Genomic DNA, 13,526 nt, shown 5'->3' with positions numbered 1-13,526 from the left:
TGTGGAAGCAAGGCAGAGAAAACCTGGCTCATCTCACCTCAGCCAGTGCTCAGCTAACTTTAGCTGCCTGCTACATAAAACAGCTTTTAAGGAATTCAGATACCAAGAATCATGACAACAGCTCCCTGCACATAACAGAGAGCTACAAGAAAACAGGTGACATTTATTTTGCCATTCAAAAGGGAAAACAAAGAAGTGAGCAGTGTGACTCAGCTACAGAGACTGTAGTGCTGCAGGCAGTGGCAGAGCAGGTCTCTTGCTCTCAAACCACTGCACCCTCTCCCGACCCCTTTGAAGGGTTAGGGGGTCACCATGGCTCCAGGATAATTTTCTTCATCAGGACCTGGTCAATCACACCAACTGACTGTGACAGTTCTGTGATGGGGACTGCTCAACACTGCCCCAAACACTCTTTTGAAGTAGACGGGACAGCAAGAGCAGTTTTCAAAATTATTTCCTCAAGCACATAGCTGTTTCAAGCTATAAGGGTCATCATTCAGACCATTTTCTGCCCTAAGAAAAGTGTCAGAAAACGACTTCATATGAAGCGATACTTGAAAAAATATTAATGCAGGTAAATGCAGATGCTTCACTTTCTGCTACCTTCCCATCCTCTCGTACTTCATCCTACCTCATACCTTCCTATGTTCCCATCCAAATCATTGGGACCACAAACAAAAGAAAAGGAATTCAGAGTGTAAGAGAAAACTATGTACAGTGGGATACAACCTCTACTCCTGTGACAAGCACTGTCTGTAGTACAGATCTGAAATAGCAAAGGAGCCACCAGAGAGGACTTAAGTGAAGACCCAGGTAGCTGTTCAATAATCTGCAATAACAAAGTGAACCATCAAGAGAATGAGATTTGGACCACCAGCACTGAAAGGTTCACTGCAATAGTTCCTGCAGACAGCCGGAACTGAGTGTTTTCTCCAGGAACATTAAGCAATTTCTGTTGCTTCCAGAGGATGCCTACCGTGAGATATCTTAAACACATCTGATTTTTAGATAAAGTCAGACTTTCAAATAATCTGTTACTTGTAAGAAATGTGGTTAACTAATCCATGATGTGTACTGGAGAAGCCTTATGGCAGGAAACCCACAAACTTCACAGGCAAGGAGGTAGACACACTGGGAGATGTGCATGTGAGAGGTTTGCACAGCTGCTGGCCTTCACTGGTTTCTGGAACACAAGAATACTTTTAGTCTACTGGTTCAAATCCTGCCTTTGCCAGTAATGACTGAAAGACATTGTAATATAACAGCTGCTTGGTGGCTGGTGTGAAATGAATTCGTTATCTCAGCCCACTGACTGGTAGGCAGGTGTCCACATCAGAGCAGCCATTGTCACAACCGGAACTAAGTGGCACCCTCAGAGCAAAAGACAAAACTAAATGAATAGGGCAGACAAAATTGACCTCTTCCCTCCAGAGGTTATACTCCCAAATCAAAATTGAGGTCTTATGACAAAATATCAAGATGGGATCCTTCTACAGCTGAACTTATTTTGGTGGCAAGTCCATTTAAGCCCGACAGTACAATTTCTTTAACCACCAAGAAACCATTTCATTGTTAAAGAAATGGCAAAAATTAAAAACTGAAAAATTAGTATGTTCTAAACACTCTGGCTGAAGCAGAAGTTAGCCCTCCACAAATAAATATCAAATTCAAAGATCAGAAACAGGCTTTTTTAAAGGAAATAAATGTCATGCACAAGCCAGAACATATGTTTGAAAGAAAGACACTTTCCAAAAATTTCATCTCTAGCACTGAACTAAATCACTTGAATTCTGAAGTCCTTGCCACTTTTGGACAATATAAACCAGAAGGGATATCTAGAACATTAAACACTGAAAGCTAGGTAGCCAAGAGAATGTGATGTCATCTCACTATGGAGGGAAGATGTTTCTCTTAGTTGTGTCAATAGTTTTTCAAATTCAAAGTAACAGAGGCATGTCTGCTTCCAAGTATTATTTTTTTCCTTGCCTTGCTGACAACATGCGGTCATGCTCAGCTCAATAAGACATTAGGATTGTGTGAACTCAGAAATTGAGAGCCCCATTGCCCCTGGATGAACTTGGTGTTTGTTAAGGTCTCTCTTAATCAGGCTGCTCACTGCTATAATCCAACTAACTTTTTGGCAGGGTAACCCTGTACCTGCAACCTTTGGCCAACTGTGACCTGGGCAGTTTGCCTCTTACGGAAACAGCTTCCTATGTTGACTCTGACAAATACTTACATGCCCTAAATAAAACACTGCTGTTATTGTGGTTGCAGAAGCAGCTCAGCCCTTTGCTATATTTACTGTACTAGCAGTTGCCCTCTAGATTGCATTTTAAAGAATTGTCCATTTTTGAGAGCCAGATGCAAAGATGATAAAGGCAGTAAACTTGTTGCTATTTAAACACCTGTAAATACAGGGATGATGAGACGTTCCTGAAATTTCTTCTGTGACCTGATGTAAAGGCTAACCTAGGGCAAGAAGGGAATTCGTGGTTCAAAGTTTTCTTCAGTTAATATATTTTAATGATGGAGTTTGATAACCCTGGGGACTAAAGTCTTCTATTTATCTAAAATAAATTAGACAGCAGGAAGAATAGCAAAGTTGGCTTTCCCATGATTCAGTGTATTGCTAAAATAATACAATTTCTTAATAAGAGACAGAGTTCAACTGTACCATCTTCCTTTGTCTCCAATCAACGAGTCAAAATGCCCAACAAAACCAGTAAGTTATATATCTTTCCTGGACATGTCACCACAACTGACTTCTCAAGCCTTTTCCATTTACAAAAACCAACAGGCAGTTGCTGGGCATCCCTCTGCTATTTCTGGACCAGAAACCTAACACTAAATGTTGTGCATGTATGTGGCAACCCTGATAAACTGTTTGTTTCACAAACAGTAGGCAGATCCCTGGATATCTAGGCAAGTAAAGAGCTCAGACTACCTGTTTGTTATCTGAATGCTAGAAAGCAAGGAGTCAGGCACTTGGGGAAGATGCAAGTAAAGCTGATAATGGCTCTTTGCCTGACACCTCAGGTATTGCTCTTGATATCCAACACTGTAAAGAGACCAGTACAAAGATATTCTTTTATAAATGACAAGGATTCCCTGATGCATGCACTTTTTTTCATCCAGCTTCTCTCCTGATCCTCAAAACAGTTAGTGGATATATTGGATGGATGGATGGATGGATGGATGGATGGATGGATGGATGGATGGATGGATGGACGGACGGACGGATATGAGAGCCTTACTGCTAAGTTAGGAAAATTTGCTCTAGGAGTTGTTACTATTTATTATCCACTTTAAATGAATATCTAGCATAGAAGATTCAAAAAAATAAACCTTTTCAGATTCTCAAATAGCTCCCTTATATTTAGGTAGATGACAACAAAGGGCAAGAAGGCATTAGGCGTAGTAAGCAGTTTCAGTATGATAATTAAGGATTTTCAAAATTAAGTCTGAATATACCTAAACTGTCTATCTCCCCACATTCTCCTGCACTCGGACTCTATCTCAGCATATACTTCTTTGGCTGGGCAAATAAAAGTATGTGGATTTGCAATCCATCTAACACTTCCCACAATCCAGTATTCCCCACTTTTCAAAATTACAGACAAGCAAAACAACAGTTTAAACATGTTCTCAATAAACTGTCAATGACACTCTACTCTGAGGATACAAGAACTGCTATAGACATGGAAACATGACCTTTACCCAGCATATTAATGCACTTCAAGGCAAAGAGCAATTTTTTCATCTTCTGTTTTTACAGCATTTGCCTTAATGAGAACCTAGTTCATAACTAAATTCCCACGTGGCGTTGTAGCACTACTACTATGACCACAGGAAAGCTTAACTGGCTTGGGCAGTCCACCCTGTAAGCCAGGTCAGAATTGTTAGATATGAGGGAACCTTTTGTGCTTGCCTTTTAGCTAACATTGAAGATCTACAAAATTTCCCACCCCTTTCTCAAGTATTTTCCTGCAGAGTAATTTTTACCATCTTAATGGAGTATGTTTTACTTCTGAGCTGCATAGTCCTTTTTTTAATTCAGTCTTATTAAAGCCCATACAACACTTAAAATTTTCTGATTTCTGCAGAGAAGGACAGAAAAAAGTTCACTGTTAAAATGATAAGTGTTTTACTATTGACTAGTAAGATAACCATGTTATCCCTCTCCATGCAAATCTGAAATGGCTTGTTTTAAATGCAGGTCAGGGTTCTTTTTTTTGGTCACTTCTTCAAATCAAAAATGTTGGAAGAGACCTTTAAGATCATTAAGTCCAACTGTCTGTATCTTCCTTCTGGTGACTTCTTCCCCCTGCTTACCTACCTCATCAGTTCTATTGTTGGAAATAATTTTTCCCAAAGCTTGCAGGAGAGATGCAACAGCCCAAGAAGCCTAAAGTGAGATGCCTTAATCGGTGCTAAATATCAGGTTAATTCCACCTAATAACGGGTATGTACATTTATTGTCAGATAGCCTGTTTCAAACATGGGTAATGAACAGCTTTGTAAAACTTTCCCTGATTTCACAAATTCAGAAGCCAAAGCAGAGAGAAGCCTAGGGTCTTGATCAAGGCTGGAAAGCCTTTTACTGTAAAGCAGGGAATGCAAATATCACACTTACAAACCTTCAGTATTTCACTCTAAGCATTCACTGCCTTTCCAAATGCATACTTCATTTCAAAACTAAATTTTTAGGAGAAATATAATTATGCTGCCATTGTTAAAAAATGCAACATGGAATTGTGCAGCAAATGCCCTTCACTGGTGGAAGCAACGTGCTTCACAATCTTTAGAAAGAAGGCAATGCACAAATATAATTTCAAATTATTTTATTAATAATTTATATCCTTTCCGCTCTTTGGTAAGCTACCAATTGTCTTGTTTAAAAAAAGAATTCATAATTAGTACAGTTGATATTCCACGGCAATCAGAAATGTGGTATTACTGACAGCACTGCCTACCAAGAACCTGAACTTCATACATCTGTCCTATAAGCTTTACATCAAGGCTGATAAAAATTGTACCCTCCTAAAGTCCTTTTTTGTAGTAGTCTACCTTTCAGTGACACATCACCCATCATAGGAATAACTTCTGTTGATTGAATCCATGTAACATTCTTTCAAAATTAGTAATTTATAAAAACACTATCATTTTTGATCCTAATTTAATGAGACACAGGATAAGATTCTAGGGATCAGAACAAGACAATCAGAGAAATAGAGAGTGGCCACTCACCTTTCCACCATGTGTGTCTGGTCCAGTGATAACCCATCAATTGCTGTGCATTCTGGACATTTGAACTTCTTTCGTGGGGTCACCTGCAGAAAGGCATGCCAGATATTATCAAATATCAACAGAAGGGACATTAATCTCCTTGCACAGAGAGCAGTGCAATACCTCTGAACATGCCTGCAGTGTAAGCTGAGCTGTCTAAAAAAGAGGGGGTGTACAAAAAAAAAAAAAAAGCCACTCTATTCCTCCATTCAGCTCCATCTGGCCCGGCTGACTGCAAAATTCACAGGGGCCCAATAAAAACGGCTTGGAGGGTTTTTTCCTTCTGTAGCTGAAAAGAAGTGGCGATGACAAGCTCCTTAATTCCTGTTTAATGACTGTTTTCTCACTGCCAAGGTCCCTGTATAAACACCATTTGTTCTTGCAGCCATAACAGCGATGAAATATAGCTTCCCATACTTCACCGTAACGTTAATCCAACAGGCGCTCTTTCGCTCTCTCCAGCTAAGAGCTGACTGGCAAACCCTGCAAGACTCTCCGAATCGCACAGAGGTGCCAAATTACTCTGCTCTGCCCTCATACAGCTCGGAAACTTTTTCAGCAAAAGCACACACTTTATCTTCTAAAGACTTTTCTAGGAAATGCAGCCACCAGTCCCAGTAAATGATGATGGACAGAAGGGAGAACGGACCCTGCTAATTGAAGTAATGCCTGGTGGCCTCTAAATCTCATTCCAAGTTGACACACTTTGAAATGAATGTACGGAGTGAATGTCTAGACCTGAAAACGTGTCGAAACATGTCAGGAAATTAATTCAGGGATAAAAAGTTCATTTAAAGCTGATCTTGCAATTAATGTTCTTGCAATTAACATTCCTATAAATCAGCTGTTGTCAGGCCACGATAGAGCGAGCTGTGGACAGTTGGCAATTTCTTTCCTCTAGCGATCTCAAATAGTTAAAATATATGTCTGTGGGCCTGTACATATACACACATAAGTACAGCTGTCATTTAAAATATCTTTTTTATAGCTCATCTAGATGGTTAAAATAACCACCAGAAACAACTGGTAAAAAATAATTCTGTTCTCAGTTAACATAAAAACTTTAGCAGAAGGGCTTTTCTACCACGAGAAAGAGACCAAGATACCATACTGGGAGAAAATGAGAGAAAAGGGAGAATTAAGTAACATATGGAAGTCTACTGAATTTAAGTATGTATCTCATCGTTTTTAATTTTGTAAAGATAAACACAAAGCCCCACCTTAATGACTGATTTTCCAGTGACATTTGCTACTAGAAAATTCATGGCAATATCTTCACAATTCATATGAGCATCCACCCAATTCTTGATGTCTCCAGGCATCTTATAGGTGTAAAGATAGTTGAAATACTGCAGAGAAGAGAGTGAGAGAAAGAAGAGAATTTTAAATACAGATACAGTAACTACAAGACTAAATATTTCAGTCATGGAAGGGCAGGCAGCGAAGTGATAATGCCTTCAGACAAGAACTACTTCAGCAGATAGAAAACAATTTTTGGGTGCTAAACTGCTTATTATTCCTTTCCTGACCACTACACAAATTTCATTAAAAGCGCTTCTCTTTTCTGAACCTACCAGCTACAAAGCTACATTCTTGGCAAAATTTGCTATGTACTTTCAGGTCATGCAAACTGTCAGGAGTTTTGTAAGATCATAAAGATAAGAAATGGTTTTATTTCACTGGCAGAGAAAAATCAGTGGTTTCCACAGCAATTGGAAGAGATCTAGGGAAAGTTTGCAATCAGTTCTACAACTGTTTTAAAGCACATAAGCATAGCACCACAAAAACTGATGGAACAATGACAGAACCACGTGCAGATCTTTTTTAATGTCCACATTGTACATTAGTGCAGTGCAAGTTGTATATCACCTTGTGATAAAAGGCTGCCCCAGTAAGCACCATTGAGACTTCATTGGTCCATTCTGATTCATATTTCCATTTGTTCATCTCATGGTCCCAAAGATGCAGGCGACCTGGATATCCAACCAACCTGTCAGGGAACTCACGCCAGACCTGAAGAGAAAAAAAACGTGACATGCTGTTAACCAGGCCTGCACAGAAAGCAAATGCAACACATCTGCTTTCTGGAAGGGTAGCAAATGCAACACATCTGCAAGGGTAGAATTTCAGTGGGGCAAAGATCACTTAAATTCTTTTAAGTCCAAATTCTTGGAACAAAAAGTTGCCAGGAAGAAGTACAAAAAGCAGTAAGCTTTGCTGTGGAAGGACCCTACAACACAGAGAAGCCATGTCCCAGAGCAAAAAGCCACTAACGGAGTACTAAAATAATTGTTACAGAGAAACACAAATGGCTATTCAAAAAGATTTTAACTCTAACTAAACCCAAGCATGATTAAAATGAAACTTTTGATGTTAACTTCAGTAGATATGACTACAACCTAACTACTTTCACAGCTGGCTTTGGATCTAACCAACCTGCTTCCTTTGTCAGGAACTGGCTTAAATTTTAATATTTCTGGTATTCTTTAGTGGGTGCTTGGCTACATGGAAGGCCTCTCTACCCTTGACTTGTTCCAGACAGCTGGATACAATCAAGATACCATCCTTGTCACTCCATACATTATTTTATAGCTGACTACAGGATCAAATACAGTAGACAAGAACAAGGAGAAGGGCATCATTAACGCAACCCCAGTTCTCCACACTGCTGGCCACATTAAATAATGGACAATTTTTGCATTAGAGAAAAAGGGAGGAAGGATTATAATTATTTAGAGGGATCTGAATGCTATTTGTTTGCTAGATACAATTTGTCTGCATTATTTGTAGACAAATTATTCAAAATTTGTACCTTAATCCAAGTAACTGCTAGGCTTGTTGGAAGAATGAATGAGTCTTGACACTCTAACATACAATTAGCTTACAAGAGTTTCTGGTTTAGGTTGGTAATGTATAAACAAACAGATGCATATATAATGAAATTTTTGTATGCAAGATGAACAACAAGAACAAAGTACCTCAAAAATCCCCAAGGATCCCTTCACAAATTCTTTCATCTGTGTGAAAGACAAGGGAACCCTACAGCTGAATGTACAGTAAAGGAAGTGTTATTTGGAATTCCACCATCCTGGAAATGTCACCCCATCAGCAGTTCACTTTAGCCACTTCTTATGTGTTAGTGCATTTCAGTTGGGAGGACTGGACTATAAGGACTCTATGAAAGTATTCTGTCATAGGAAATATGATAAAACAATCAGTTTTAAGTTACTGCTTCTGCATCTACATTTCTGCAATTTTTCATTACTATATACCTTTTCATCTATACATCTCAACACATTTTATTGCTGTCAGTTAATACAGCTTCAGAATCCCATGATGAGAGCAGTTATTATTTCAAACATCCAGATGAGGGAACCTGCCAAAATTATACAGGAAACAAGAATGGGAACCAGATCTTCTGACTCCTCGACTTCTATTTTATCCAGAAATCAATCTTTCTAGACAGTTCTAGGGCACAAGTACTGGGATAGTATTTAGATATGACAACGCTCCAACACAGAGGGTTCTTGAAAGCAGAGATAACTTGGAACTGATGGAAGAGAATTCATAGGACAAGTTGGTGCCATAAGCTAATTAAAACAATACAGACTTCTGGCAGGCAAGCCAGTGAGGGCTTGAGATATCTATTTTGACATGATGTAGAAAACCTTAATAAAGAACACAAAACTAAATGTACGACACTCAAAAATGTATTCCTCACTCTCCAGGACTCAAAATTTTAATGATTTAGTTTTAAACCTGAATATTAAAATGTCTATCCTCCCAGCTGTTGGAAGGCACCACCACATCAGCTACTGAGGCTCAACAAAGGATTTAATGGAACACTACAGATCTGCACCGTACTGGGCTAAGAGTTCTTGTAGAGGAAATGGCATGCATATTAACAGCAGCTGAAAGAAAGATTAAAGTCAGCTACTGCTTCCCATGGGAGTGCAGTGCCTTCTCAACACAGAACCCTGGAATCATAGCCCTTATAGTTTTTGCCCTTGGTGTCATCTTCAAGAGTCTAAATGACATAAAATAAAAGCCAACTATAATGCACATTACTCATGCAGATGTTCTTGTGTCACTCTAAATATCAACTCTACCCTGTAAAAAAATGTCCTGGCCTCTGAAATTTGTCAGTTCGATGCATCTAAAAAATAACTTTGGTGTTCTGAACAAAGATTCCCTTTAAAAGTAATGCTTTTGAAGTCAGTGGAAAAGCTTGGCTTTTTCACAATGTTCACCACTAGCTCATTCAATGGTAATTCTGGAAAGGCTCCCAGTGGCTCCATCCAGCTCACTGCCCAAATCCATACATATGCTTTTTGCCAAAATTAATATATACAGCTACTGCATATAAGGAAGCTTTCAGAATAAAAATAGTGGTAATGATTCTAATACTACTCTCTATTTTGCATTACTGTCCATTTTCTTGTTTGATGGTTGCCTATAATTTATTAGTCTGTTAGGAGTACATTTCATTTTAGCCAGTGATCTTATTAGCTTTCTCAGACTAAGAAGGATGGCCTGCTTTAATACTGGTAAGGGACACATCCAAGGAAAAACATATTGCCAAGTGAAGAGGAGGTATGCTTATTTGCAGACAAGTCATTCCAAAGACTCTGGTAGTCAACCCTGAAGATAAATATTTTTGGATGAAGCATCTCCCAGATGAAACGTCAAATAGAAGTTCTGAGTTAGTAGTTTTACTAAAAGTCTTGTAAGGAAAACCAAAAGGAAATGATAGTAATTTTGTTTCCAAGTCAAGTTCCCAAGTGACATAAAGAGTATAGCTAAAACACCCTCCATCCTCATCTCTCCAGAGCTCTTTCTGCCTCACAGCCTCAACTATTTCGTGCAAATTGCTGTGCCATCAGAATAGCATACTCTCCATGTAGCCAGAAGGACAGGGAAACATTTCCTTCTACAAAACATTCTCAAACATTTATGCATTAAATTCAGTAGACTATATTAAGTCACATGAAATTTCAACAGTTTAATGAACAGAAAAATAGTCAGCATTTCCAAAGCTACCATGACATTTTAAGAACGAAACACTGATTATTCTCTACAAATGAAAACAAACTCAACCCATCGTACTCCTTCTGCCTTTCAGAGCCCCATCCACTCTCAATTCTTTCCCAGTCCTCAAAGGAATGAATTGTGCTATTACTAAAAAAATAAAGTAAAATGTAAACACAGAGTCCATTAAAAGATGCAAGATGCTTTGCACACACACATTTTGTAAAATATCATCAGTTTGAAGAAGAGCTTTGAATGTGGCCAGCAGTGAAGAATTCTTTTGTTAAGCAGAGTTATAGTACTTGTCCTACAAAGGAATGCTGAAAACTAAACTTTTAAAGTCAAAATGAGCAAGGAAGAATTCCTCTGAAGAAGGCATTCCAACTTCATGAAAATTTTGGCCTAGCAAAATATGCAATTCAACACAGAATAGATTTTTTTAAAGAGTGCCAGAGATATGAAGCACTGAAAACCAATTCTGAGACAGAACAAGATCATCTACCAGCGGAAGGCCCAAAGTTTTCAACAGAATAAATGCAAACTTAGCAATGCACCAAACGGTACATTTCATGAACGAAAAACATAGACTCAGAACAGTAATACCCATTTAGACTATTTCTAGTATTGCTCTAATAAAAATGTTTTGTCTCTGTAAGGACAAAGTGCTGCATAAGCATGGGATAAGAAATTACTTATTGCGATGACATCTGCCTCGAGACCAGCTGAGAATGCTACAATGTTTGATTTCAGTCATCTATTCAAACACCAAACATTTCAGAGGTGGCCAACGGTTCTGATTTAACTTTTTAACATTATGATAATCTAAATACTTGTTCCATTTCCTGGGTCTCTCTGATACTCTCTCTGTGAACAACAAATTCAGTAAGTGGGAAAAAAATTATCTAGACGTAAGTTTTTTTTTGCAGTATCCCAAGTCATTTAACTTAACAGAACTACTTTTATTCAAGTCAGAATGTCACTAGTATTCTTCTGCTACCTTAATACAGCAGCACACAGGGACTATTTTTCTGCTTGCTCCAATAGATTTATGCAAGGTCATAAATCACTGTACCATAATAGTTCACTTTTAACAAGTAAAAAATGTCTGACACTTTGAGTGTTACTATATTTTTTTATGGCTGAAAGTGTACAGAGATCAAAGTTTTCTGTTTTTTTTTTTTTTAGGCTTGCTCTATACATTCAGAGAAGTGTGTGACAGAGGGGGTTTTGCCACATGTTTAAATGCAAAATCTCAAGGATGTCTGGACAGAAAAGAAAATTACTGAATGTCACGTTTCCAGCCCTTCATATGACCAAAGCAGAAGCAGACCTACTTTTAAAAGAAAACTTTCTAGTAACCTTATATGCTGCTACTGTTCCCTCTGGATTCCCCTGCAAATGAGTCAAGAGTTTGAGAGATACTTTTCTGGTAACACACATAAACAGATAAATAAATTATCACAGGCTGAGGACAATTTAAACATCTGGGGGCCAGCTCAGGCCTGTCAAGCAAGTCACAGACACTCAAGGACAGGAAAGATCAATCTTCAGCTCCTGATTTCTGTGCCAGAGAGTAGGAGTTACATCACCCACTCCCTATACGAGGAAAACTGTGTATTCCTAGAATAATTTGCTCTGCTTCTGTATTCAAAGACATTTCTATTCATTTAATTTACTGAGGGAGTGGGGGTGGTGAAGTCAAATTCAAAATACAAGGATTCAAATTACTCAAAGGTTTGTCTCAACTGTCTTCTCAATACAGCACTTTAATTTTCCATCAATGTTCTTGTGCAGTAAGCTGACTTCCCAGAATTAAAAAGGAATAAGATTTATAATAAAATGCAAAAAACTGCAAAAGAAATAGTTTCCAGTCTGCTAAACTAAACAATCTCATGTCCAAACAGTTACATTCACACAAGAATATAAGGACTGTTACTCAGATAGTCCCTGCAACCAAGGCACATGGCCATAAGGCCAATAAATGAGCCAGCACAATCAAACTGCTAGACCTGTTGGACTTACTCCTAGGCGATGAACAGTTGCGGGTCCTGATTATTCCCTAGTTGCACTGACTACCGGGGAACTCAAATCAAATTTTCTTTGCCCTATTTTTGTTTTTCATGAGGATAACTCCTGTCTCTGTGAGTGACCAGACTCAATACATGTTATGTTACAGACACTGTGAATTGAGGGTGTTAAAATTAACAGCTCAGACACACAAAAACCAAGGTTCTGCTTCACAGGACTTCTGGCTGACACAGCCGGAACTCAGCTGCAGTTTGAATCTCTGCTTCAAAGCCCTTCAAGCCTGCTCTGCCAATAGCAGAACTACTTACACAGTCACTTAAAAGACTTTGGTAAGTCACTCCTTACTCTTAGGCACTTTGAGACAGCTTTATGAAAATGGAAGTCAAATTGCAAATGGAGCAAGGATTTATGCACCATGCACATTATGGATCTGCTATCTTTCATCCCATCAGATCACTCTCAAAACTAGTAGTCTGAGGCACCAACACAGGCAAAAGTAAGTCAGCTTGCAGAACTGCCAGCACTTGATTGCTCTGCTGTTGCAGTACAGTGCTTAAAACATTCAGTGTAGACAACAAAGTATAGAGAAGGTCTATATAGCCAAAATCCCCTTCCTTCAGTTGTCTTCTCTTCCTTCCATCTTTCACACTTCATGTATTAACTCACTACTCTTAACCTGGCAAGGGAAGTATTTCCTTTCTGGAGACACACATGATAGATGAAACCTCTGTCTCCACTACTTAACGTCTTTGTTATTACTTCAGCATACCTACATCATCACAAGACATTTCTGGAGTCCAAAAGCTTGTTACTTGCTAACAGTCTCTTTTACTCAAGAGGGAGAAGGAGCAATATTTCACCCCACATGTACATACATTAAAGAAATATGTCCAATGTATTGTATAAAAATATCATCTTATATTAACTGCACTTAAGATTGCTAAAAATTGGACTATCACATGTCACTAGCTTTCTCCATCTTAGAGAAGTTTTCATAATTTCATCCAACTTCAGTAATAGTTTCATGTTCTAGCTCTCACTTAGGAAGCCCAGTGCTGTTTTGCAGTTGATAATGCATGTACAGGTGCGACTAAATAATTCAAAGCTTTCTTAAAATATGGTAATGTTTCTGATTTGTTTACAAATACAGTATCTTTGTCTTAAATACACACATATAACAG

General features: G+C 38.5%; 1 protein-coding gene across 2 annotated transcripts in view; it reads right to left on the bottom strand.

The window, feature by feature from the left end:
- Window positions 1-13,526, bottom strand: part of EXT2 (exostosin glycosyltransferase 2) — a 72,084-nt gene that overhangs the window by 2,220 nt on the left and 56,338 nt on the right. For both annotated transcript variants that reach the window (XM_059849277.1, XM_059849278.1), the window contains 3 exons: window positions 7,159-7,302; window positions 6,510-6,638; window positions 5,251-5,333 (listed from right to left, as the gene is read on the bottom strand). In XM_059849277.1, the coding sequence (XP_059705260.1) occupies window positions 5,251-5,333; window positions 6,510-6,638; window positions 7,159-7,302 (356 nt within the window). The remainder of the gene's footprint in view (window positions 1-5,250; window positions 5,334-6,509; window positions 6,639-7,158; window positions 7,303-13,526) is intronic.

Source organism: Haemorhous mexicanus, chromosome 6, assembly GCF_027477595.1.
Source record: "Haemorhous mexicanus isolate bHaeMex1 chromosome 6, bHaeMex1.pri, whole genome shotgun sequence".
Classification (NCBI taxonomy): Eukaryota; Metazoa; Chordata; class Aves; order Passeriformes; family Fringillidae; genus Haemorhous; species Haemorhous mexicanus.
This window is presented reverse-complemented; position numbering and strand designations above follow the sequence as displayed.